The 26,013-nt window shown below is 41.4% G+C and overlaps 1 protein-coding gene across 1 annotated transcript in view; it reads right to left on the minus strand.

Moving 5' to 3' along the window:
* Positions 1-2,296: 2,296 nt before the first annotated feature.
* IL31RA (interleukin 31 receptor A) overlaps positions 2,297-26,013 on the minus strand; it is an 85,139-nt gene continuing 61,422 nt past the window's right edge. Inside the window, exons 11-14 of the mRNA XM_033957675.1 lie at positions 24,427-24,567; positions 10,351-10,444; positions 6,500-6,578; positions 2,297-3,161 (exon numbers count right to left, since the gene is read on the minus strand). Coding sequence (XP_033813566.1) covers positions 2,544-3,161; positions 6,500-6,578; positions 10,351-10,444; positions 24,427-24,567 — 932 coding nt within the window. The 3' untranslated portion in view covers positions 2,297-2,543. The remainder of the gene's footprint in view (positions 3,162-6,499; positions 6,579-10,350; positions 10,445-24,426; positions 24,568-26,013) is intronic.

Genomic DNA, 26,013 nt, shown 5'->3' on the forward strand with positions numbered 1-26,013 from the left:
TTGCTTTGGCTGCCTCCTCCTAACAGAAATTAATATTTACATATTGGGGGAAAAAAAAAAGCTCTCTAGTTTAAAAGAAAGTTTGATTTCATGTATAGTAGTAACTTTCCTCAAAGCTAAGAATCTCGAACAAAGCATTTACCAGTGCCCCCAATTATTCAAAAAGTGTAACTAGTTTACTGTATCAGAAAACATCCTTGCCAACTTTTAAAAGCAGAAAATCTGAGGACTGTAGAGAGTGATGCTGGGACAAAAATTCATCCCCATAACAAAATAATTTTTTCTCCCCCCTTCTCATCCAGCCCCTCAGTGAAGCATACTTTGTAACCCTTATCCTCTCCCCATCCCTGACTCCCTCACCGTCCCTACAGTCTTAATTTTCTCCCCTGCATTGCCACACTCAAAGCACATCTGGAACCAATGTTTAAGCCTTGTGCTGTGGCTTTAAGGTTAAAAAAAAAAAAAAAAAAGGGAGACTGAAGAAAGCCACAGTATGATGGCTGATATATCCATTCCATTTACTCAGAGGTAGCAAAAACCAAATAACCACAACAATCTATATAGGGATGTTTAGTAATCTGACTTGTTTAGCTTTCCCAGACGGTGTATTGGTGTTTTAGAGCAGGACCGTGGACAACCATGGTCCTCGAGACCACAATCCAGTCAGTTTTCAAGATTTCCTCAAAGAATATACATGAGATTGAGTTGCATATATTGCTTTCATTATAAGCATATCAATCTCATGCACCTTCTTCAAAATGGTGCTGCTAGCCCCTAATGACAGTCCTGAAGTACTATTGCTGGGGTTTTCAATCTGACATATATTTTTTTTTTAATTTGACCCCCCTTAATACCATTTGAAGAAGGAAGCCACCAGGGCAAGAATGAGTGGGGATTTATCCTGCCCCCATTGCCCCCAGAAAACAGTGATCTGGCTTTCTAGAAGAAACCTGGGAGGTGGGGGTGGGTTCCAAAGCAAAAGTTGTCTATGAATATGAATTGCTCATTAAGTTGTAAGAAACAATTTTGCATGTGCCCAATAGTCTTTACATTCAAATGCTTCTGCATATCTTCACTTAAAAATAAAATGAGGCCAAAAACTTGTACATAAGTCTTTGAAAAACCACAGCATATTAAACTGAACAAAATATATTAAAATAAATCCTCTAACATACCTTCAAAATCTCTGTAGCAACAAACAGCCAGAATAGAGCACATAAGCAATATTATTGCTAATATTGAAAAATGGGCACCAAAAGCTTCAGGGCTCCTTTTACAAAGGTGCGCTAGCGTTTTTAACGCACGCACCAGATTAGTGCGTGCTACCTGAAAAACTACTGCCTGCTCAAGAGGAGGTGGTAGCGGCTAGTGCACACGGCTATTCCGCGCATTAAAGCCCTAATGCACCTTTGTAAAAGGAGCCCTCAGTGTCATGAAAAAATCAAGTCAAGGTAAGACATCTAATGGAAAGTGCAGGAAAAAAAATGTCAAAAGTAAAATAATAAAGAATTCAGCTGAAGTGAAATCATTATGAAAAACTAAAATAAATAAATGAACAAGAAAAAAAATTAAAATAAGTATCAAAAATGAGCAAGAAAGACAAGAGGGGAAGAATGGATAAACAAAGAGAAGGGTGGGTGAGGGAAGAAGGGTTCAAAGGACAAAAGGAAGAAAAAGCAAAATGAGAGGAAGGAAGGAAATAAAATGGGGGGGGGGTCTCTTTGGGGGCAGGAAAGAACCCCACTCTTTCCTGCCTGCTGCTGTTGCTCTACCTGCCACCAATGCTTCTTCAAAATGACTGCCATATGAAGTCCTGGCAGCCATTTTGAAAAAGCATTGACAATGGGTAGAGTAGTGGCAACAGAGAGGAAAGAGTGGTATATATGGTTCTTTCCTGTCCCCATAAAGGCCACTAGAACACCAGGGCTGTTAACATAGACCTGGGGAGGGCCAACTGAGGCTCTGGGGGTGAGTAGGGCAGCTAGCCTGTTTTCCCCATTAACGCAGGATTACAGTCCCGTTCCCAGAGCACTGAAACAGAATGGAAGTTAAGAGGTGATAGTCTTCCGGGAGACTGTTCCATGCATCTACCACCCTTTCACAAAAAAGTATTTCCTTAGATTACTCCTTAGCCTATGTCTGAATTCAAGAGAACCTGGGAAAGGAAGAGATAATGGTTACTGCAAATGGATAGACTGAATGGGGCCATTTGGCCTTTATCTGCCATCATGTTTCTATGTTTCACATTATTTCCAGGTAATTTATTATCCCCCTCCTCCCCCCCCCCATTCCGTGGTGTTATTGCCATCTCTCTCTACAGGGCTATCTCTAGAGCAGAGATTCTCAACTCATTCTGCGGGACACACCCAGCCAGTCATGTTTTCAGAATATCCATAATGAATATGCATGAAAGAGATTTGCATACAGTAGCAGTGCTTGCAAATCTCTCTTACACGTATTCCCAATGGGTATGTCCTGAGGACTGTGTTGAAAACCACTGCTCCAGAGTACTGGGACAGACAGATTCATACTGGTAGAATCGGTTAGTGAACTATAGGAAGCCCCACCATGTGCACAGTAACATATGACTGTCCCGCAGCATTTCGATGGCAAGGTGTTATGATTACTGATGTCTGTTGAGCGTCTTCCCTAATATGGGCTGAACAATGATCAGGGACTAGAAATTCTCTGGTCTGGTTAGAATTTTTCAGATATGGATTGTCTGCAACTTCTTGTTCAAATCCTTCATCTTCCAAAACGTCCCTGCTCCCATCTCCTTTGCAACATGCATCTTGGAGCAAAGATGAGCAGAACTCATGGCCAACTTCCTTTGATGGGAGCAAACACTTATGTTCAAATGAAAGAGCCTCATTGGAAGTAAATGCTGAACCTACATGACTTTTGTAGTCTTGTTTTGCAGCTACTACGTGTGGTAGAGCAGGAGGTGGAAGAGTTTGTGCAAACTCTTGCTCTTTGCAGTACAAAAAATTCTGAGGACTTGGTGAAGTTGGTTCTTGGTCTTTGTTGGTATTCTCCACATGGATTTCCTCACTTACTCCCAGGAGATGAATATGATCTTCACAAGAAGAAAATGAGGGCAAAACATTCATGTCAGCGGTAAACAGACCATCTGACTGGGTTCCAATCAGCAGGGAATTAAGCTGCCCATAAAAGAAAAGTTACAAAGTATCACATTACTAAGAATCACATACTGTATTTAGGTTCAAACAATTTTTATTGACGCAAACAACAAGGACACAGTAGCAAGGCACCCCGTAGGTGCACAATATGAAACAAATATGCATCATATAATTAGGATAATATACAAGGACAAAACAAGAGGAATATCAACCAAATCTCCCCCCCCCCCTGCGCTCACCACTAAGAGCGTGCAGGGGAAGGAAAGCGGAAAGGCACTCCGAGGCCCTGGACTCTGATGAGCCCCGAAGATGCCACACCTCTCCCCCACACACACACTGAATCCCCTATACCCTTCCTTAGCAAAAGCCCAGAACCTACCCTGACCCCTCAAACCCACCCCAAACCTTCCACCCTCCCAAAGGTACTCCCCATCAAAAACTCACCAGTACCTCCCAGCCCATCTATCAGGGCACCCACATTAGGACACCCATCTCAATACCGCACTACGGCCCTTTGGATGCAAATCTTGCAAATAGGGTTCCCAAATATTCAGGAACAACAACTTACGCTTCCTGGCCCCTCCTGCATTTCGCGCCTCCCAGATGGCCAACTGATGCAACTGGTTCCGCCAATGCCAAAACGCCGAAGGGTCAGGGACCGTCCAGCATTGAAGAATACATTTCCTGGCCAGTCACATACTGTATTTAATACCATAAACAAAGGGCTCCTTTTACAAAGGTGTGCTAGCAGTTTTAGCGTGCGCAAAAATTTCTCCACACTTGCCACTACCACTTCCTTTTAAGCAAGCGGCAATTTTTCAGCTAGCGCGCGCTATAGTAGGTGCTAATCCGGTGCATGCGCTAAAAACGCTTGCACACCTTTGTAAAACGCAAACTTAAATGCTATTTCACACCAATAGAAGTTTTAGAGTTTCCTATTCTCAATCTCTTCCAAAACTCCTTCCTTTAAGGGTCCCTTAAGATTTAGTCCCTGCATTGGTACTTTGTTATTGAATGGGTTTTGAGTAGTTATTTTGATTTTTTGCTTTCAACTTATATGGATAATACTAGTCTTATAGCCCGTTACATTAACGGGTGCTAGAATATATGTGTGTGTTGTCTTTATTTCTTTCTCTCTCTCTCCTTAGCCGTTTTCTGTATTTCTGTCTTTCTTTCTGTCTTTCTTTTTCCTTGGCTGTCCACTACCATCCCGCACCCCTCCTGACGCGACTCCCGCTGTCTTTCTTTCTGTCTGTCTCTGTCCCTGGCCCCCTTTGTCTGTTTGTCTTTCTGTATATCTCCCTGCCCCTGTGTCTTTCTTCTTTTCTTTCTGTCTCCCTTCCTCCCTCTGTCTGTGTGTCCAAAGCAGCATTCCCTCCCCCCACACCAGTTCCCTGTGCACCTGCCCCTGGGTCTTTCTTCTTCTCTTTCTATCTCCCTTCCTCCCTCTGTCTGTCTGTCCAAAGCAGCATTCCCTCTCCCTCCATTTCCCTCCCCCCACACCAGTTCCCTGTGCACCTGCCCCTGTGTCTTTCTGTCTCCCTTCCTCCTCTGTCTGTCTGTCCAAAGCAGCATTCCCTCCCCATTCCATTTCCCTCCCCCACACCAGTTCCCTGTGCAGCAGCATTAGCGTGTCCTCTACCCCCTTTCCCTTCCCACAGTGGTGACTACAAACGCGGGTCCGAGTACTTTGCCGCCCCCCCTTCCCTTCCCTTCCCTTGGGCCCGACTACACATGGCGATTCAAGCAGCGTGTGCCGCAGTCTTCACACGCTGCTTCGGGTCCTTCTACTGCCGGGCCCGCGGGAAGGGAAGGGGGAGGCGGCAAATGACTCGGGTCCCGGACAGCGGATAGTTGCTGGGCTCCGCAGGCCTCCCCACCCCACCATCCTAACGTCAAACTGATACCTGAGGCTGCCCATCACCACCACCACTTCTGCAGCTTGCTCGCGCTTCAGCCGGTAGGGCCGTATTGTGAGGTGGAGAGCAGGGAAGCTTTTGTGATGCGCGAACACGCGGCGCAAGTGCGCATGTCTTTCAACAGGGAGCAGGACAGATCGTAAGCCGCGCATACGCACTTCCTATATGTCGCTACAGCTCACGGAAAACCGGGGCACACATAGGAAGTGCGCATGCGCAGCCTAGCGTTTTATTATATTAGATAAGTTGAAAGCAAAAAATCAAAATAACTACTCAAAACCCATTCAATAACAAAGTACCAATATATATATATATATATATATATATATATATATATATATATACACACACACACCATATACATGGCTGTTAAAACTTTTCTTTAAACACACGCAAAAAGAATGTATAGGTCTTAAAGTACAAATGTTTCCTGATTTGACACGAGAGACGCATAAGTGTCACCATTAATTTTTGTTGATGAAACCTGGGATTACATCTTTGGGTGCCACTTTTTATTTACGGCACCCTTGTAAATGTACTGGCTTATATCGAGCTGTTAAATATGTCTTTTTTGAGCCATGTCACTTCACAACCTTTTTGCTGTTGTCACGTTTGGAAAAAGAAAAAACTTGAGCCCTGTTTAGATGAAACATACACCTTCACTCAACGCTTTAACTAGCCTTAATATTTATTGAATTTCTTTTTGCTCTCGCTTGACTATAACATTTTGGATCCTATTTGAGGACGTGAGCATAATTAGCCAAATTTATTTTTATTCTTATTGTTAATATTGCTTACTATGATAGAATATGTATATGTCTAATATTTTCTCTCTCTACAAGTTATGCTTGGGTAATTAAGTTTGAAAAAACTAATAAATATATATCATAAGTTAAATGCAAAATATATCATAAGTTAAATGCAAGTTAACAAGTTAAATGCAAAAAATCAAAATAACTACTCAAAACCCATTCAATAACAAAGTACCAATGCAGGGACTAAATTCTATAATAAATGTTCATGCTGATATGATGGAGACAAGATCTCAGTGTCACCAGAATATGTTAATATCCCCCAAAAAAATTGAAGCAGAAAAACTCCATTCATAGTTTCATAATTCAAACATGCAAAATATCATGCAAACATTGTCCACATATTAAAGTGGAAGATGCTGCTAATGCCGTTAAATATTTCAAGAGGTATGTGGGGAGTGGAGGAGAGACACTGGCCCCCATGAAGATGACGGACCACAGTCCGCCACCCCACCCCCCCTTACTATACCTTTGGACATAGCTATACAAAAAAAACTCCCAAAAGAATGCAAAGACATATTGAAATGTGTATTAAACTTACTGTGTTAATATTGCAGTCTCATGAGACCTCTACCAATGGTCTTCTGATACAGACAAAACTTGTTCTCCTAAAAAGAAACAGTCTTACCTTAAGTTTCTCTTTAGACCACTCTGCCATACTGCTTTCTGAAGGACTGGGAACATCAGGCCAACAGAATTGTTTAAATCTGCAAAGAAGCACAAGTGCTTACAAGTACTGTATATCATTAGGTAGACAGAGTAAGGAAGTCCTACAGTTGATTAAAAAAACCTTCTAGAAATGCACAATTTGGATCATTGTTATATCTAACGGCCTCTTTTACAAAGCCACACAACAACAGCCCCGACGCCCTTTAAATCTCTATGGGCTTCAGGGCCATTACTGCGGCTTTGTAAAAGAGGCCATAAGTGTCAATAACAGCCCAAGCCTTCAAAAGAATTCCAGGGCTGTCTTTCAAGGGGAGAAAGGAACCTGGTCTAATTTCCAGAAATAAATGATTTTTTCAGGTGCGATGAGAAATGTCTCAGGTTCCCATTAACAAGAACCACAGGAAATCATATAGAAGGGTTAGACACCATTTACACATGAGCATACACATATACAGTAGGTATCAGTTTTAGAAAAGAAGTTACATAGATCTGAAGGGAGTGTGTTTTAAGCAGATGATGAATTCTATGTGTCCTATTTTTGTTATGTAAGCTTCATGTATCCTTCTACTATTGCACTATACAACTCCATTTTAATAATAACTTTGCTCGCGGCCCTGCTAACAAGCATTTAAATTTTTGTTAACAGTGCCGCAAGCAAAGTTATTGTGGGGATTCCCTTCTTTAAAAGTGGTAAGCACCAGACGTCATGACATGTTTTCAATTGTGGCCCCCCAAACTTGGAACTCTCTACCACAATATATAAGAGATGAAAAGGAACTCAGTCTCTTTAAAAATAAATTAAAAACTTTCCTTTTTATAGATGCTTTTAGTCTCTAAAACAAATACTTTTCAAATAGTGTAGCTAAGTCATCCCTCCTTATGTTTTTTCCTTGAATGTTCCCTTTTCTTCTTTTCAAAACAATTACTATGTAACTTTTCCCCTTTTATCATTTTGTGTTCTTGTTTCGTCTGTTTATGAGTCTGTTTTTTACCTTTTATATTATATTATTTGTATGTTTCAATATGTTTATATATCTTATTGTAAATCGCTTAGTAAATTATGGATAGGCGATTCATCAAATTAATAAAATTTAAAAAAAAAATGTAGTGGTTAGAACTACAGCTTTAGCACCCTGAAGTTGTAGGTTCAAATCCCACACTGCTCCTTATGACACTTATGATTTTAAAGTGTTTGAGGCTTGTGTCCCCGTGTCATTCTCTTCCAACCAAATCTCTCAAGTGGTCTCTTCTTTGTTCTACTATCTCCGACAACTCCTGAAAATAAGAAACTACTGTACTTCTCTCTATGCCTTCATCCTCTCCCACATGGACTACTGCAATGCATTATTCAATGGACTGACAGCAAAAAATCTTCAGCATCTCCAAGGTGTGTAAAATGCAGCAATTAAACTTCTAAAAATACTTTCACACCCACGATCCATTATCTCAAGTACTAGCGCCAGCCCACTGGCTACCCAGAGCCAAAGACTGCATCTTCAAAGGCTTAGTACTTGCATTCAAGTCCTAACACAACATGATACCCTACTATATTTCAGCCAAACTCCCACGTTATGTCACGAACAGACCCCTCTGCTCCCAGGAGGAAACAATTCTACAATTACCCCCTGGTCGGAGCCTCCAACTAGATAATGCCTGACAAAGGTCCTATTCTCATTTCTTACCAAAGTACTGGAATCAACTGCCTCCACACATCAAATCCCTTGAAGGGCTTTTGAGTTTTAGGAAAGCAATAAACACCTACCTCCTCACCTAATTCTTCAGCCTAAGCAACCACACAGTCTAACTCCCAAAACAAATGTATTCCTCATATATGTTGAACTAGACTCTCTCTCTCTGCATGTTCCAAGACGATCTAACTATATGTGAAACTAACATATCTCTTGAACAGCTAAAGTAAGATTATCCGTATGTTATAAATCCTTGTTCTGTGTCTGCTAATTTAGGATAAAAAATTGTATTAGACAAATGTCACTGCAGCCTGTATTGCTTTCGTTTTTTGTGTCTTGTTTGTTTAACTATTATGTATGATACCTTGTAACCCGTTCTGAGCTCTCTGGGGAGGACGGGATGTAAATTGAATTAAATAAATAAATAATGACTCTGGGGGGATGAAGTATTAGGAGAACATTGTTCTGAAAATGGCAGTCCACAAGGTTGTGGTGGATAAATAAAGTAAAAGAAAGTAGCAGGGGTGTGCCATAGTTAATTCACTGGGAAGTAACAAACGGCAACAAGTACAAGATTGCTGGTTTCCTCAGTTCTACAGCACAGGAAATGTCAAGTTCTGCAAAAGCAGTCAGATTCTATTGCATTGGGCTGGTGTTACAGGAAACTAGAGACCTTAAGGATACCACAGACACCAACCTAATGCTATTACAGTACACATAGAGAGAACAGTTTTAACTGTTAACCATAACTTTGCAATAAATGTGAAACACACATCCTTCCTTTCACAGACCCTGCATAATTTCTAGTACAAGTGAGATACTTTTTTATTGGCGTTATTGTTGGGGGGAGGAAATAGCCAAGTGTCAGCATGTCACAAATCTAATTTATAACATATGTAGTTTTGTCTTGAAATAGTGATGACCAAGGCACCCGTTTAGAGAGCTAGGCATTCAAGGAATTGTTTTGGGCCAAAACATACATGGTTCATAACACAGAGCAAGACAAGTTTACTGTCAAGTAGAGGGGCCATGATTTTTCTAACCCTAAACCAGTGGCTTGCAGTTACGGCCTTCCAGGGATTCGTCCCACCCCCTAAAGGCCCTGAGGGCACTGCTCTGAATTTTATTGGTTAAGCAGGCAATAGGCAGATGCTGCTCATCCAATCAAATTCAGATCAGTACTATCAGGGCTTTCAGGGGGGTTCATAGAATCCTCAGCCCAAGGGTCCTGCTTTTTTGCTGTTGTTTTGGTTTACTGGTTTACTTTTTGTTTGATGCAGTTTGACTGGTTACACAGGCTGCCTTCTCAACAAATCAATCTGAATCAAGCTAAAAGTAAACAAAAAATTAAAAAGCAGGGCTGTAGAGCTGGGGAGTCAGTGAATCCCCTGATAGCCCTCACCACACGCCACTGCACTAAACCTGCCATTCTTCAGAAAAATAGTACATCTTTTACAATGCGGTGCTGTTGCCAAAATGTGTTAAGTGCAAACCAGCCAATATTCAAAGCAAATTAACCAGTGGAGTATGACTGCTAATAGGTTAACTTGCTTGTTCACAGCTATCCCTTAATTTTCAGCAGCACATAACTGGTTAGCACCACTGTAAATGGCCAGTTAGCACCGAACTTCAATCTGGCTATGTCAGGGGTTATTCCAGGGGCAGAGACCGGTTACATCACACAATATTCAGATATAACCAGCCAGAGTTAGCTGATAAATAAGACCACATAAATAGCTGTCCTAGCTTATCCGCTAACCCAAGAACTTAACTGGTCAAGCGCTAGCTGGTTTTAAGAAAACCAGGTTTTACATGCCAAAGCCTGGACAGGGCCCAGCACTCAATTTCCAATTTTAGCACTTGCAGTGGACATTAAAAAAAACTGTCCGCTGCCAGCTGAATATCAAGGTGAAAGTTAATTTTTTTAAAAAGTACTACACAATCATGTAGAATGTACGTATTATCAAATGTTAAACTATAAGGTTTATCTCTTCAGAATAAGATCAGTGATAAACATAAATCCCAGTCTAAATCAGCGCATTGGTTGATAAAATGTCCAATGTTTATACAATCCCTCCATCCCCTTCCTTTTTCCACCAAAAAAAAGAGTATATTTACTTACTTGCGCCCCTTAAGAATACAGAATATCCCGAGTAGAATCACAAAGACCATACACAGTACGATGGGCAGAATTAGGGATGTGATGTAATCACTATCTGTTAAAAAAAAAAAAGAAATACAAATTTCTTAATTTATATACTTTACGTGTATGTGAGAGTGGTTTGAAAAGTTTGGTATAAAAAAAGCACGTTAAACAACGTAATTTCCATCGAGGGCTATACACGGAGTCCTGTAAGTTTCCAATTTTTTTGTATCGTAGAAAAAGTAGCTTATAAAAAAACTGGAAACTCACTGGACTAATTGTATAGCCCTTGTGTTTTTTTCAGAAGACTTTTCAAACCACCCTTGTATTAACACATAAAAAGATGTGCAATTTGAGTATCATAGAAAAAAATGTATTTTTCAGTTTTTGTTTTTTTTAAACAGGATTCAGAGGACTGGAGAAGAACGGATGTGGTCCCTCTCCACAGTAGTATAAGTAAGGAAAAAGTAAGGAACCAAAAGCCACTAAGTATGACTTCTGTGGTAAGTAAATTAATGGAAACACTTTTAAAACAGAGAATAGTGACATTTCTGGAATCCTGTGGATTGAAGGACCCAAGGCAACATGGATTCACTAGAGGCAGATCTCGTCAGACAAATCTGATTAATTTCTTTCACTGAATGACTAGAGAATTGGATAGAGGGCGAGCGCTAGATGTGGTATACTGTATTTCATTTTTAGCAAAGCTTTTGACAGTTTTCCACACAGGCGTCTAATAAATAAACTGAGTGCCCTCAGGATGGGCCCCAAAGTGATGGACCATACATTTTTCTTCAATACCACAAATTTCAGCTAGGATTCAATGCAATTTACAACAAGATTAAGAACAAGACATGAACTTTGAATGAAGGATAGGAGGTAGGCTCCTGAGATTTCATTATAGGTCCAAGGAGAAAAGGTGGGTCTTAAGGTGGGTCAGGAATGGTTGAGTGGAAGGCAACAGAGGGTAGTTGTCAATGGAGATCTCTCTGAGAAAAGGGATGTTACCAGAGGCATACCTCAAGGTTCGGTTCTTGGACCTGTTCTTTCTAACATCTAAATAAGTGATATTGCTGAAGGGCTGTCAAGTATGATGTGCCTCTTTGTGGATGATACCAAAATCTGCAATAGAGTAGACACTCCTGATGGTGTGAATAACACGAGGAAGGACCTAGTGAAGCTTGGTCAGAAATTTGGCAGCTATGATATAATGCTAAGAAATGCAAGGTCATGCATTTGGGCTGCAAAAAACCGAGGGAACAGTACAGTTCAGGGGATGAAGAACTTTTGTGCAAGAAAGAGGAGCAGAACTTGGGTGTGATAGTATATGATGATGTAAAGGTGGCCAAACAGGTTGAAAAGGTGACAGTGAAAGCTAGAAGGATGTTAGAGTGCATAGGAAGAAGTATGGCCAGTAGGAAAAAGGAGGTATTGATGCCCCTGTATAAGACTCTGGTGAGACCTCATTTAGAATATTGTGTACAATTCTGGAGACCACATTTCAAAAAGGATGGAGTCAGTCTAGAGCAGGGGTCTGCAACCTTTAAGACATAAAGAGCCACTTGGACCCGTTTTCGAAAAGAAAAAAAAACTTGGAGCCGCAAAACCATTATAAAACAAATCTAACACTGCATATATTGTTTCTTATCTTAATGCTATATACAGGATCACTAAATTGAAAATAAAATCATTTTTCCTACCTTTGCTATTTGGTGATTTCATGAGTCTCTGGTTGCACTTTCTTCTTCTGACTGTGCATCCAATCTTTCTTCCTTTCTTTCAGCCTCCTGTATGTTTCCTCTCCTCCAGACCCCATTCTCTCCCCCAACTTTTTCTTTCTGTCTCCCTGTTCCCCCTTCTTTCTGTCTCCGTGCCCTCCCCCAAGCCACTCGGTTTGCTGCCACCGCAATCGGGGAACAGCCCCCAAGCCACCACCGTCCCAAGCTTTCCCTGCAGAAGTGTTGCGCTGACCAGCATTCCGCTCCCTGACGTCAATTCTGACGTAGGAGAGGAAGTTCCGGGCCAACAAGGCATTTCTCCTCATTCCATCCAGCCTGAGCCCCATCTCTCCTTGATCCAGCATTTCCCTTCTGTGTCTGTCAGAATTACCATTCCACCTATTTTCCAGCATCACCCTTCTTTGTGTCCATCTCACCTATATCCCTATCTCACCACTTTTTCAGAATCTTCATTTGTCTCTATCCTTGTCTTTACCCCATGTTCACCATTTGCCCTTTCAATGTCTTTATCTCCCCCCCCCCACACACACTTTTTCAGCATTACTTCTATGTCTCTATTTCATCTCCTCTTCATGTCCCCTCTGTATCTCTATCCTTATTCAGTAGGTCCTGCTTACTCTTTCTCTTCTTTGTGTCACTATCTCCATTTTCAGCTTTCCCCCCTTTTCCTTTGTTAATGCACCCTGTAGCCAGAATCTTTCCACCCTCCCTCCACTCCGGCCCAGCCCAGTATGAAATATTTCCTTTTGTTTCCCTCCCCTCTCTCTTTCTCTCTCTCTTCTCCTCCCTCACCCACGAGTCCTGCATCTGGCCCTCTCCCTTCTACCTGCACCTGGCAACACCCCCCTGCTCCGCAGCTCTCTTCAGCAACTCGTCAGCAGCAGTGATCAAGACAAGCTGCCGACATCAAGGCCTTCCCTCTACGAGTCCCGCCTTTGTGGAAAAAGGAAGTTGAAACAAGCGGGACTCGCAAAGGGTAGGCCCCGACGTCAGAAGCTGCTGCTGAGTTGCCGAAGAGAGCCGCGGAGCAGGGGATGTGGCCGGAAGCAGGTAGAAGGGAGAGGGAGATAGGAAGGCTGTAGATCTCCGGAGCATGACACCGACCCCGGCCAGGATGATTTCTTTTTCAGGCACCTTACAAGTCCAGCGTCGCGGCGGGAAATAGCCATGCTGAGCAGTGAGCTCAGCACTACACAGATGAAAGCCTTGCTTGCTGATTGGTCCGGCGGCACGGCGCCGCCGGACCAATCAGCAAGCAAGGCTTTCATCTGTGTATGTGCTGAGCTCACTGCTCAGCATGGCTATTTCCCGCCGCGACGCTGGACTTGTAAGGTGCATGCCTGCGTGACACACTACCGGAGCCGCAGCAAAGGTGGAAAAGAGCCGCATGCGGCTCTGGAGCCGCAGGTTGCCGACCCCCGGTCTAAAGGAAGGCTACTAAAATGGTATGTGATCTTTTTCATAAGGCTTAAGGGCACAGACTTAAAGATCTCAATATGTATATTTGGGGGGAGAGGGAAGATATGATAAAGATGGTTAAATACCTACTTGCATAAGTGTGCATGAGGCAAATCGCTTTCATTTGAATTGAAGCTCTGGAATGAGTAGGCATAGGATGAAGTTAAGAGGTGATAGGCTTAGGAGTAATCTAAGGAAATATTTTTTTTACAGAAAGGGTGGTAGTTGTGTAGAATAGTTTCCTGGTAGAAGTGGTAGAGACAGACTGTGTCTGAATTCAAGAAAGCGTGAGTCAGGCATGTAGGATCTCATAGGGAGAGGAGGAGATAGTGGATGCTGTGGATGGGTCATTTGTCCTTTTTCTGCCATCATGTTTCTATGTGTTTATGTTTAATTTTGTTCCCATTCTGCACCAGGTCCTGCACCAGAAAGCCTTGTCTTATTATTCCTGACCTCCAAGCCGTGTCCATGGTCCTTCGAGCATGCGCGGACACGTGTTATGTCATTCGCACATGCTCAGAGGCCTTCCACACACAGAAAAGAGTTTCCCAAAACCTGGACATTTTTGGTTTTGGAAAGTCCATCCGGGCACTTGGACAGTCCTCTAAAAAGAGGACATGTCCGGGTTTTACCAGATGTCTGGTAACCCCAGCTAAGGTGCCTGAATTTCCTGGGACAGTGCTAGGGAAAAAATTGAGAATGGTACAGAATACGACTGTTCGAATGATATTTGAATTGAAGAAACATGACCATATCAGTCCTTACTATCGCTTGCTGCATTGACTGCCGGTGGAGGCGCGAGTACTATTCAAATTTTCTTGTATCTGTTTTAAGTTGATTTGGGGATTGGCCCCAACATATCTTTTATCTCATTTCGTGTTGTATAGCCCAACAAGGAAAACTAGGAATTCATATTTATTTGCTTATCCAAAAATTACTGGTTGCAGATACAAGACTTTTTTGGATAAGACTCTCACATTTCAAGCAGGTAAACAGCAGTTTTGGCTGGGTAAATACATTGGTGAAGTTATGTTGTCATATGGTGCATTTTGTAAAGAAATTAAGTCAGCGCTGTGTGACAAATTTATTTCTTAAATGTGGGTACTATTGTTAGCAAAACTCTATCTTGAATATATCCAAGAAACTGTTGTACTTTTAACTATTTGTATTTCACTGATTGTCCAGCCTTCTTCTGTGTAAATCGCCTAGAAATTGTTTGGTTATGGCAGTATAGAAGAATAAAGTTATGTTATGTTATGCCTTGTAAACTTCTAAAAGCTAAGTTACTAAGAATTTAAGTTACTAAGAATTTAATATTTTTGCTCTTAACACAGATTATAGCATTATACCTGCCTAAATTCTCGTCTCCTCCCTAACTGCTTCTTGCTATAACAAAAAAAATCTGTCCTCTGCTAAGTTTTATTTCCTCTTCCTTCTCATAGGACTTATAGTCCCACCCACCCCAGGGATCACTGCTCATATATAGAGAACCAAATAATCAAGACTACTCAATCAATTCATTTTCCAACCAATCAAGATGACTTTTATTCAGTGCAATCAATGTGGCACTTTAATTCCAAGACACATCATTTGCAGGCTTAAGGCTTGCCCCATCTGTTTTCATCTTGCTAGTATTAAAGAGAAGCTCTGCAAAATTACACAGGAATTGAATATAATTAAAGCAGATTCCATTGCTCCACAAAATCATACAAACTTACCACCTCTGCCTCAAAGAATAAATCAACCCAAGAATAAATGGGTCACTATAGGCTTAGATAGATTGTGAGCCCACCGGGACAGATAGGGAAAATGCTTGAGTACCTGATTGTAAAAACCGCTTAGATAACCTTGATAAGCGGTATATTAAATCCTAATAAACTTGAAACTTGAAATGCAACGCAGCAACATCCACCTTCATAAGTACCATATTTTTTGCTCTATAAGACACACCGGACCTATGGGAGAGGTTGTGCCTGTGCTGCCTAGGGAGGGGGGTGCCTGTGCCCACCTGTAGAGGAGGAAAACCCAGGAAAAAAATTCTCACCACCTGCTCTGTACACCCTCTGGTGGTAGGCCGGGACAGGGTCATAGGTAGCATAGGCACAACACCCCACCCCACCCCACCCCCCACCCCCGTATGCAGCACAGGCACTCCCCTGTAGGCAGCAGAGGCACCCCCCCATAGGCAGCAGAGGTACACACACCCCATAAGCAGCAGAGGTACAATCACACCCCCCATAGGCAGCACAGGCACAACCACACCCCCCATAGGCAGCACAGGCACAACCACACCCCCCATAGGCAACACAGGCACAACCACACCCCCATAATCAGCACAGGCACACACACCCCTATAGGCAGCACAAGCAACTCCCCCCCTTCCTCGATACCTTTTTTTAAAGTCCCCTTTCCACTCTCCTCCCTGTCTCCCTCCCTTCGGTTCAGGCAGAGTAGCACAGAAGGTAGGCGTGTGCTGTTTGCAGCCAATCAGGGAGCGGCACCGAACCAGGCAGGAAAGCAAACAGCACATGCCTGCCTTCTGTGCCGCTGTGCCTGAACCGAAGAGCCATCTGGCGAGGGAGACAGGCAGGAGCGCGGAAAGGGGACTTTTTAAAAAGGTACCGGGGGCCTGCCTACAGGGGGGTATTCACTCCATAAGACACACCCTTATTTCCACCCCCTTGTTGGGGGTGAAAAAAGTGCGTCTTATGGAGCAAAAAATACAGTATTACCTCTACAGAATTTCTTTGCTCTACTAGTGCATTGCGATACTCAAGAAAATAGAATTCAGGTGGTACTGGAACCAGTGAAGGTAACTTGAGGGAGAAAGCATACCCTAAGCACAAATAAAGAAAGCCCAAAACAAAAAACTATGGATGCTGGGGGATTCCATCATCAGAGACATTAACCTTGGAACTCAGGGCAAGGACACCAAAATAGTGAAGTGGCTTTCAGGAGTATCAGGCAAATAATAACCTTAATTAAGGAAGAAACTAAGTAAGGATTCTAACACTGATGATGTTATCCATCTGGGAACAAATAATCTGGCCAACAACTCTACACTTGCAATGCAGAAAGCTTTTCAGGAATTTGATGAGGGCTTAAAACCTTTTGTAAAGACTGTAGCTTTTTCAGAAGTATGGAAAGGAAGAGGAAAGAATTAAACACACAGAGGACTTCAATAGGTCGCTCAAAGCTTGATGTCATCAAGAAGGCTTTAGGTAAATAGGAGGATGGGGAAATACATGGAAAGACAAGAGACTATATTATAATGATGAGATACATTTACCTTTGCAGGAAAAAGAATCCTTGCTGAGAAACATAGACAATATGGGGCTCATAGTCGAAAGAGAAATATATCTAAAGACCTGCCCAAATCAAAACAGGTTTTTAGATATATCCAGAGACTTTTTAGGCCTCTGAATCCCGCTGTGCGCCCAGACCTGAAAGGGGCATTTTTGAAGGAGTGGTTAGGGCAGGCCGGGACAGGGTCATAGACTACATAGGCACAACACAACACCCCACCCCACCCCCACCCCCGTATGCAGCACAGGCACTCCCCTGTAGGCAGCAGAGGCACCCCCCCCCCCCATAGGCAGCACAGGCACATACACCCCCATAGGCAGCACAGGCACACACACCCCATAAGCAGCATAGGCACATCACACCCCCCATAGGCAGCCCAGGCACAACCACACCCCCCATAGGCAGCACAGGCACAACCACACCCCCCATAGGCAACACAGGCACACCCCCCCCCCCCAATAAGTCATACTGCAGGGATAATCGAAAGTTTGACAAGACTGCCTAGACGGAACTTATATGTTGTGACTTAGGCGATCTAAAAACAGGTCTAAGTGTCCAGAAGTTATCCAAAGTGACCAGATAACCACTGCAGACACAAAGTACATACCCCCACATATTTCCCCAGTGATCACCGACCCCCTCCCACACACACACACAACCATAAAAATCGGAATGAAAACGTGCATACCTGCCTCCAGAACATCAGGACCTGGAATAGGAAAACCTAGCAGAGCTGCACAGAGGTGGTTTAAGTAGTCTAGGGGGTGGGCTAGTGAACCATAGAGAGGAGGACCCAGGCCCATAAGCCACTCTGACCACTGCACTCATGGTTCAGAAAGAAAGAGGAGGTGATGCTGTTGGATGATTTCAATCTGCCAGATGCAAACTGGAAAGTTCCATCTGTAGAATCAGAAAGAAGTAGAGAGATTGTGGATGCCTTTCAAATGGTGACAGAACCTCTCATGGGGAAAAAGCAATACTGGATCTAATCCTCACAAATAGGGAGAGTCTCTCCAATGTTCCCACCTGGGAAATAGCGATCATCAAAAGGTTTGGTTTGATATAACAATTAAAGTGGAGGGTGGCCACACAAAACTCAAAGTCCTAGATTTCAAGTGTACGGACTTTAGTAAAATGGGAAAGTACCAGAAGAAAGAGCTGTTAGGATGGCAGGACATTAGAGAAGTGCACCACAGCACAAGCTACTAGGCACCTTAAAACTCTGCTTTTAACTTATGTTTTATGTTTAAATCTTAAGGTTTTCATTGTTTTAATTGTTTTAGTTACTGTTTCATTTTTTTTATCTAGCTTTACTGCTTCTTCTGCCGCCGCATAGCGGCGGCGAGCCGGACACCTCCCCCTCTCAGGTCAGCTGATGACATATATATTCGGTCCTTCTGCGGCGCGCGCCTCTGGCGCGCGCCGAAGGAGCACACAAAAGGAGCAGATCCTGCTCCTTAGTGCGCTCCTTCGTGCGCAACCAGAGGGCGCCATAAATTTTACACTACCTGGCACCACTAAAAAAACTACAATACTATACATGCTCTGTATATTAACTTTCGTATTAATAGGCGGTTATTTTAAAGTCAATCAACATTCTGATCTAATTCAATACACTCATTCCATCATGCTAACAGAAACAACAGATAACAATATTCCTTCCTTTTGGGGACATCGCCCTAAAACACACAAAACAACTGTCCCTCTATATTCTTCTCTTTTAAATATTCCCATTACTTCAATTACTTGCAATAATACAGAAATACCTTATACAAACAATATGAGAATTGGCCTTATTAATGTAAGAGCAATTAAAAATAAATATCATTTAATAAAAGATGACATTGTTAAAAATAAATTACAAATACTATTTATCACAGAAACTTGGCTTTCAGAAGGCGAGGAAGCTTATCTTTCCTATTGTTGTCCCCCTAACTACAACTATATATCTAACCATCGTCATTACCGAAAAGGAGGAGGCATTGCTGTCATTTATAAATACAATACTCTAAAATTATGTGATCAATCCCCAAAAGCCGCTTCAATTGAATTCCTTCACCTAAAATATACCATTAACAACCAATTCGATTTTCTATTGCTTTATGTTCCTCCTCCTATAAGTTCAAATAAACTTTCACTCCTTCAAGATCTTTTATTTGATTTTTCCTCATCAACAACCAACCCAATTATCCTAGGTGATTTCAATATACATTTTGATGACCCTTACAATTCCAATACTAGGGATCTCCTAAACATTCTCACACCTCTCAATATAAAACCACAAATAAATTTCCCTACACACAAAGCTAATCATACACTCGATAATATTCTTGTCACGTTTTTCCAGCAACCGAACATTTCAAATCTTTCAGCTTTGCCAATCCCTTGGTCTGATCATTACTTCATAACCTTTTCTTATTTCTTACCTAGTCCTAGTCCTACACAACTCTTACCAAAAAACAAGGTTATTACAGTCAGAGATTTTAACAAGCTTGACAATACAAACTTATCTTTATTTTTGGACTTAAACATCATAACTTCTTTTCCAGATTCCATAGAAGATCAATTAATGGCCTGGAACTCATCATTGACGTCTCTTCTTGATATAGTATCTCCATTAATATCAAAAACCATTTCACTTCGTAAAATCATCAACCCTTGGTTTACAGCAGATCTAAATATGGTTAAACAACAAGTACGTTCGCTAGAAAGGAAATGGCGACAAAATAAAACATCAGATAACCTACAAGCATATAGGGAAAAAGTTTCACTTTATAAGACAAAAATAAACCAGGCAAAAAAATCATATTACTCCAAAAAAATTGAAAAGGCAAAGAATTCTTCCATTCTTTATAATATTCTAAAATCAATTGATCCAAAAAATAAAATAAATAGTTCCACTCAAAGATCAACATTAAAAGCTCAAGAACTATCTAATGCATTCATACAAAAAATAAATAATATTCGCAACTCCTTTTCCCAAAACACATTAAATAATCGCACTACTACTGACCAAACAGAATTCATACCTATAGCTAAATGTTCAAACTTTAAAATCCCATCCCTACAAGATATCAATTCACTATTACAACAAGTAAACTTAAAAAATTCCCAATCTGAAATCATTCCACCTTTCTATTTGAAAAAACACTTCCTTCATTTTGGTCCTTTCATACTGTCACTCATTCAAAAGAGCCTTCTTACTTCTACAGTTCCACTTCAATGGAAGACTGCATATATCACCCCCATTCTTAAAAACTACAAAATTGGTATTGATGATTTATCCAACTATCGTCCGATAGCTAATATACCATTTATAGCTAAATTAACAGAAAAATGGATCTTCAATCAACTCTCTGACTTCATTGAGAACACAAACGCTTTACACCCAAATCAGACTGGTTTCAGAAAATTCCATAACACTGAATATTCGTTACTTGGCTTAACATCTAATATACAATATTTCCTGGATCATCATAAATCTGTAATACTATTTTCTTTAGACATTTCAGCAGCATTCGATACCATAGATCACGAACTGCTCATCAATAGGCTTGCGGAAAAAGGAATCACCGAGAATGTTTTAGCATGGTTCAAATCGTATCTTTCAAACCGTTCCTCCTCTGTTAGATTTAATAATGAAGTTTCCGCCCCCCAAACTTCCACATTTGGTATACCCCAAGGATCAATTTTGTCCCCTTTACTCTTTAATATTTTTCTTTCACCGCTATTAGAAATTTGCCAATCCATAGGCTTTATCCCATTTTCGTATGCTGACGACATACAATTAATTCATCCTCTTGATCCAAATAATACCACTGAAGTTTCTTCTATCAATTACAAACTTGAACAAATACAAGAATGGCTTACCGCAAATAAATTATCATTAAATATTAACAAGACCAAAACTATGTTATTTAATTGGAAAAAAGACATTCTATTATCAAAACCGTTTGTACTTAACAATATTACTCTTAACTTAGTATCCACTGTGAAAATACTTGGAGTTTTTTTAGATGATAATCTGACTTATCATGAACACATCTCCCACATAGTCAAAAATTGTTTCTTTAAACTACGGCAGATCAGATCAATTTCCAAATTTCTAAATTTACCATCTTTAAAGATTCTAATACATTCTTTTGTTATATCGAAAATTGATTATTGTAATGCCTTATTTATTAATATTACACAAAAAGAAAAAAGGAGATTACAGACCATCCAAAATACTGCTATAAAAATAATATATAATGCAAAAAAATACGATCATGTCTCCCCACTACTTAAAGACGCTCACTGGTTACCTATAAGTCACAGAACTCTGTTCAAAACAATGCTTCTCATCTTTAAGACTTTATTATACAATGAACCACAATTTATTTCAAAATCATTAATCCCTTACACAACCCAACGCCCATTACGATCATCGGAACAAAACCTGTTAACAGTACCGTCACTGAAAATCATAGGTACACGAAGAGCCGACATGTTCACAGTAATGGGGCCACAATGGTGGAATGCAATTCCCCAGTATATCAGAATGGAACAGGACATTACAACTTTTAAAAAATTGCTAAAAACTTATTTATTTAAAGACGCTTTTACTTCTGACTGACCTAAAAACGCTTTTTAATATTGGCTTGAAACTTATTGTTTTATCTTTTTTAAATTACTTACTTAAAGAGTCTTTTGAATTTCAAAGCGTTCACTTCCTTTAAAGACAGCTTAGCTTGTGTTCTGATAAAGTTAAACCTATCCTCTTGTTTTTTCCCTTTTTTTTCCGAACCCACAGTGTAACTTTATGCTATTCCTTACCCCTCATGTAGGTTTTATATAAAGTGTAATGTGTAATTTGTCAATATTTGTTATATTTTAGCCTCTTGAATACTTTTATTTTGTTAATGTACATCGCCTAGAAATTTTGTAATAGGCGATTCATCAAATATTCAATAAAACTTGAAAAAAACTTGAAAAACAGTACAAAAATAGACAAATATACTCCCTCCCCTTTTACTAAACCGCGATAGCGTTTTTTAGTACAGGGAGCTGTGCTGAATGCCCCTCGCAGCTCCTGCGCTCATAGGCTCCCTGCGCTAAAAACCACTATCGCGGTTTAGTAAAAGGGGTCCAAAGTGCAAAATATAAACAGCAGATATCAATTCTCAAAATGGACACATTTTGATCACTAAATCACTAAATTGAAAATAAAATCATTTTTCCTACCTTTTTGTCTGCTGATTTCATGAGTCTCAGGTTGCACTTCCTTCTTCTGTAAATCCAATATTTCTTTCTTTTTTTTCTTTCCCCTCCCCTTTTCTTTCTGTCTCTCTCCCCCTGCCCCCCTCTTAATTTCTGTCTTTCTTTCTCTTTTCTCCTGCCTGCCTGTCTTGCTTTCTCTCTCCCCCTGCCCCCCCCAAGCCATCGTACTGATTTCTCCACTTATGCAGTTGGCTGGCCCAGAACTTCCTCTCGATGTCAGAATTGACGTCGGAGGTGAAGGCTTGTGGGTCCGGTGCTTGTACGTGCCTGGCCTGGCTCATGGAAGCAGGAAGAACAAGATTGCAAAGGCAATGCGATCGACTCGCATTGCCTTTGCGATCTACTGGTTGATCATGATTGACCATTTGGGCACCCCTGCTCTAGGGTATACATATTCAGGGATTCCAGTCTTTCCTCATATGTCTTTTAGTGCAAACCTCCTACCATTTTCATCATCTTTCTCTGGACCACTTCAAGTCTTCTTATGTCTTTTGCCAGACATGGTCTCCAAAATTGAACACAATACTCCAAGTTGGGCCTCACCAACAACCTGGGCATCAACACCTTCTTTTTCTACTAGTTATGCCTCTCTCTATACAACCTAGCATCCTTCTGGCAAAAGCCACCACCTTGTCACACTGTTTCTTTGCCTTTAGATTTTGGACACTGTCATCCTAAGATCCCTCTCCCCATCAGTGCATATCAGCCTTTCACCTTCCAGAATGTACAGCTCCTGATTTCTAATCCCCAAATGCATTACTCTGCACTTCTTTGCATTGAATTTTAGTTTCCAGATATTAGACAATTCCTCTAACTTTTATAGATCCTTTTTCATGTTTTCTACTCCCTCCTTGTTGTCTACTCTGTTACAAATCTTGGTAATATCTGCAAAAAGGCAAACCTTTCTTTCTAACCCTTCGGCAATGTCGCTCATAAACATATTGAACAGGATTGGCCCCAGCACCGATCCTTGAGGGACTCTACTATGCACCTTTCCTTCCTCCAAGTGAATTTCATTAACCACCAGTTTTTAATCCATTTTACCACTTTGGGTCCTAACTTCAGCCCACAAAGTTTGTTCAAGAGCCTCCTATGAGGAACTGTGTCAAAGGCTTTGCTGAAATCTAAGTAAATTACATCTAGCATATGCCCTTGATTCAATTCTCTGGTCACCCAATCAAAAAAATCAATCAGATTCATTTGGCACGATTTACCTTTAGTAAAATCATGTTGCTTCGTATCCTGTAACCCATTAGATTTTAGGAATTTAGGAATATCCTTTCTTTCAGCAACATTTCCATTATTTTCCCAATAACCGAAGTGAAGCCTACCAACCTGTAGTTTCCTGCTAGGATAGGAACCACATCTGTGAATAGGAATCACATCTGCTCTTCTACAATTCCTAGGAACCACTCCCGTCTCCAAAGTTTTGTTGAACAAATCTTTAATAGGAACTGCCGGAACCTATCTAAGCTCCCTCAATATCCTGGGATGGATCCTGTCCAGTCCCATTGCTTTGTGCACCTTCAGTTTTTCAAGTTGTTTATAAACACTTTCTTCTGTGAACGGCACAGTATCTACTCCCTTTTTGTGTGCAACTTTGTCAGACAATCTTGGTCCTCCAGGATTTTCTTCCATGAACACTGAACCAGAAGTATTTGTTTAGCATGTTTGTTTTTTCCTCATCACTCTCCACATATTGGTACATATCATCTTTTAGTCTCGCAATTCTATTTTTCATCTTCCTCCTTTCACTAATATACAGTATTTGAAAAACATTTTTGTCTCCCTTTTTTACATTTCTAGCCATTTGCGCTTTCGCCAGACATATCTCTTTCTTGACTTCTTTCAGTTTCACCTGGTAGTCCTTTCTGTACTCCTCCTCTTGAGGTTTTTTAAACATTTCATGAATGCCAACTCTTTTGCCTTTATTTTCTCTAGCACTAGTTTGGAGAATGATATTGGTTTAATTTTTCGCTTTTTCAAGTTTTTTTCAAGTTTTATTGAATATTTGATGAATCCCATCCCATCATCTCTTTCTTCAGCTATTCCCTCACTTTGCTAAAGTCAGCATGTTTGAAATCCAGGACCAGTGGCGTAACAAGGGAGATTGGATCCTGGCATCGCCTTGCATGCACACACATGGCCTAGCACTGAATATCTGGGAATAACAATGACAACTGAAAAAACACTTATCACCACCATCAGCTGAATATCTACCTCATAATATACATTTCTAGCAGTGGTCTGCATCTAACAAAACTGATATTAGTGTCCAATGACAACTACTTACTGAATTTGAGTGTGCTGAATGAGATGCTGGTTCCGTTGGTCGCCCCAGCCTTAGTGCTTGCCATGACATGAGCTGTGTACAGAGTACCTGGCTGCAGAGATTTCAGATGATACTGAAACATGTTGGAGTGCACAGTCTCAGCTGAGGGATAAAGCCAACAAAATTAAAAGCAAAGCATTGTCAAGCCATAGCAAATCAGAGGCATATCCTGACATCCAATTGTTGGCAGGCACAGCTACCCCACCCCAGGCAATCGAGGTAGGTCATAACTCCCCTCTCTTGACTTCCTCTCCTCCAACACAGAATCCTTAAAACCTTTAGACCTTCACCAGCAGCAACAAGTAACTCATTTCCCCATGCTCACGCTGGCTCTGAGCCTTCCCTCTGATGCAACTTCCTCTTGATACACTTCCTACACAATTATGTGATCGTCACGAAGTCTAGTTCTCACACACAACTCCCTTTTTCTATTTATATTTCATAAATATTATAAAAACACTGATTTGATATAGAATTTGATTGACCGATTGTTCTTCGTGAGACCTTTTTCTTCCAGTTCTAGTGCACAAATTTAAAAAGGTGGCATGGTCAGGAGAGGGGTATGGGCAGATTGTGGCGCATTATTATAGAATTTACCCGATATGTGCAAAACGTAGGTGCAGGCATTTAGTCCTGGTATCAACTGGATTAAAGGGGTGCAACTAAAATTATGTGATGCACTGGTGCTTAGCACGATTCTATAAAAGGTATGTGCGCCTTGTAGAATCATGCTAAGCACCATTCTAGTCAGTGCCAAATTTTGGGGTGCTATATATAGAATCAGGACCTTAGTGTATAACTTAAAATATTTTAAGTTTAGCACGTTAAGTGTGGGAGCCATCCATGCCCTGTCCATGAATATTTGCATTTACACACTACAGGTGCATGCTATAAAGTGGGGTGTGTAAGTTCTAATGTGTGAATCTGAAAAGGGGATATAGCCAAGGGAGGAGCATGGGGAGGTACATTTTCTAAAAAAAATGCTCCCCAGACAGGCCGCCTATATTGAAGGCACCTCCGGGAGCATATGGAAGCCCACAAGCCCACCTAAGCTCACCTAAGGCTAGGTGGTAGCCTTAGGCAAACCTAGGTAGCCCTACGTGTCTCCCTAGTAGAGCGGGAGATGCTTACAATGTAGGCCAGCAAAATGCTGGCCTACATGGTAAGTAGATGCGGCTGCTATACTTAATCATGGCAAGAGATCACCCTGCTGCGTTTAGTATAGTGGCCGCGGCTACAGCCGCCAGTCTCCCCTTTCTCCCCCCCCACCCCCCCCGACGATCATGGCAGGAGGGTGCTCAACCCCTCCTGCCCACAGAGCCCCCATGATCGCTGGCAGGAAGGTGCTCAAACCTTCCTGCCAATAGAACCCTCCCCCCCGAAGATCGCTGACAGGAGGGTACCCAACACCTCCTGCCAGAACCCCCCCAATGACCACCCCATCAAAACACCCCAACCCCCAACTAAACCCCCCCATCCTGGAATCCCCCCTCGGTCTTACCCACAAGTTGGCCAGACGAGTCTTCGCACCATCCGACCAGTAAGCCC

The sequence above is a fragment of the Geotrypetes seraphini genome, chromosome 1 (assembly GCF_902459505.1).
Source record: "Geotrypetes seraphini chromosome 1, aGeoSer1.1, whole genome shotgun sequence".
Lineage (NCBI taxonomy): Eukaryota > Metazoa > Chordata > Amphibia > Gymnophiona > Dermophiidae > Geotrypetes > Geotrypetes seraphini.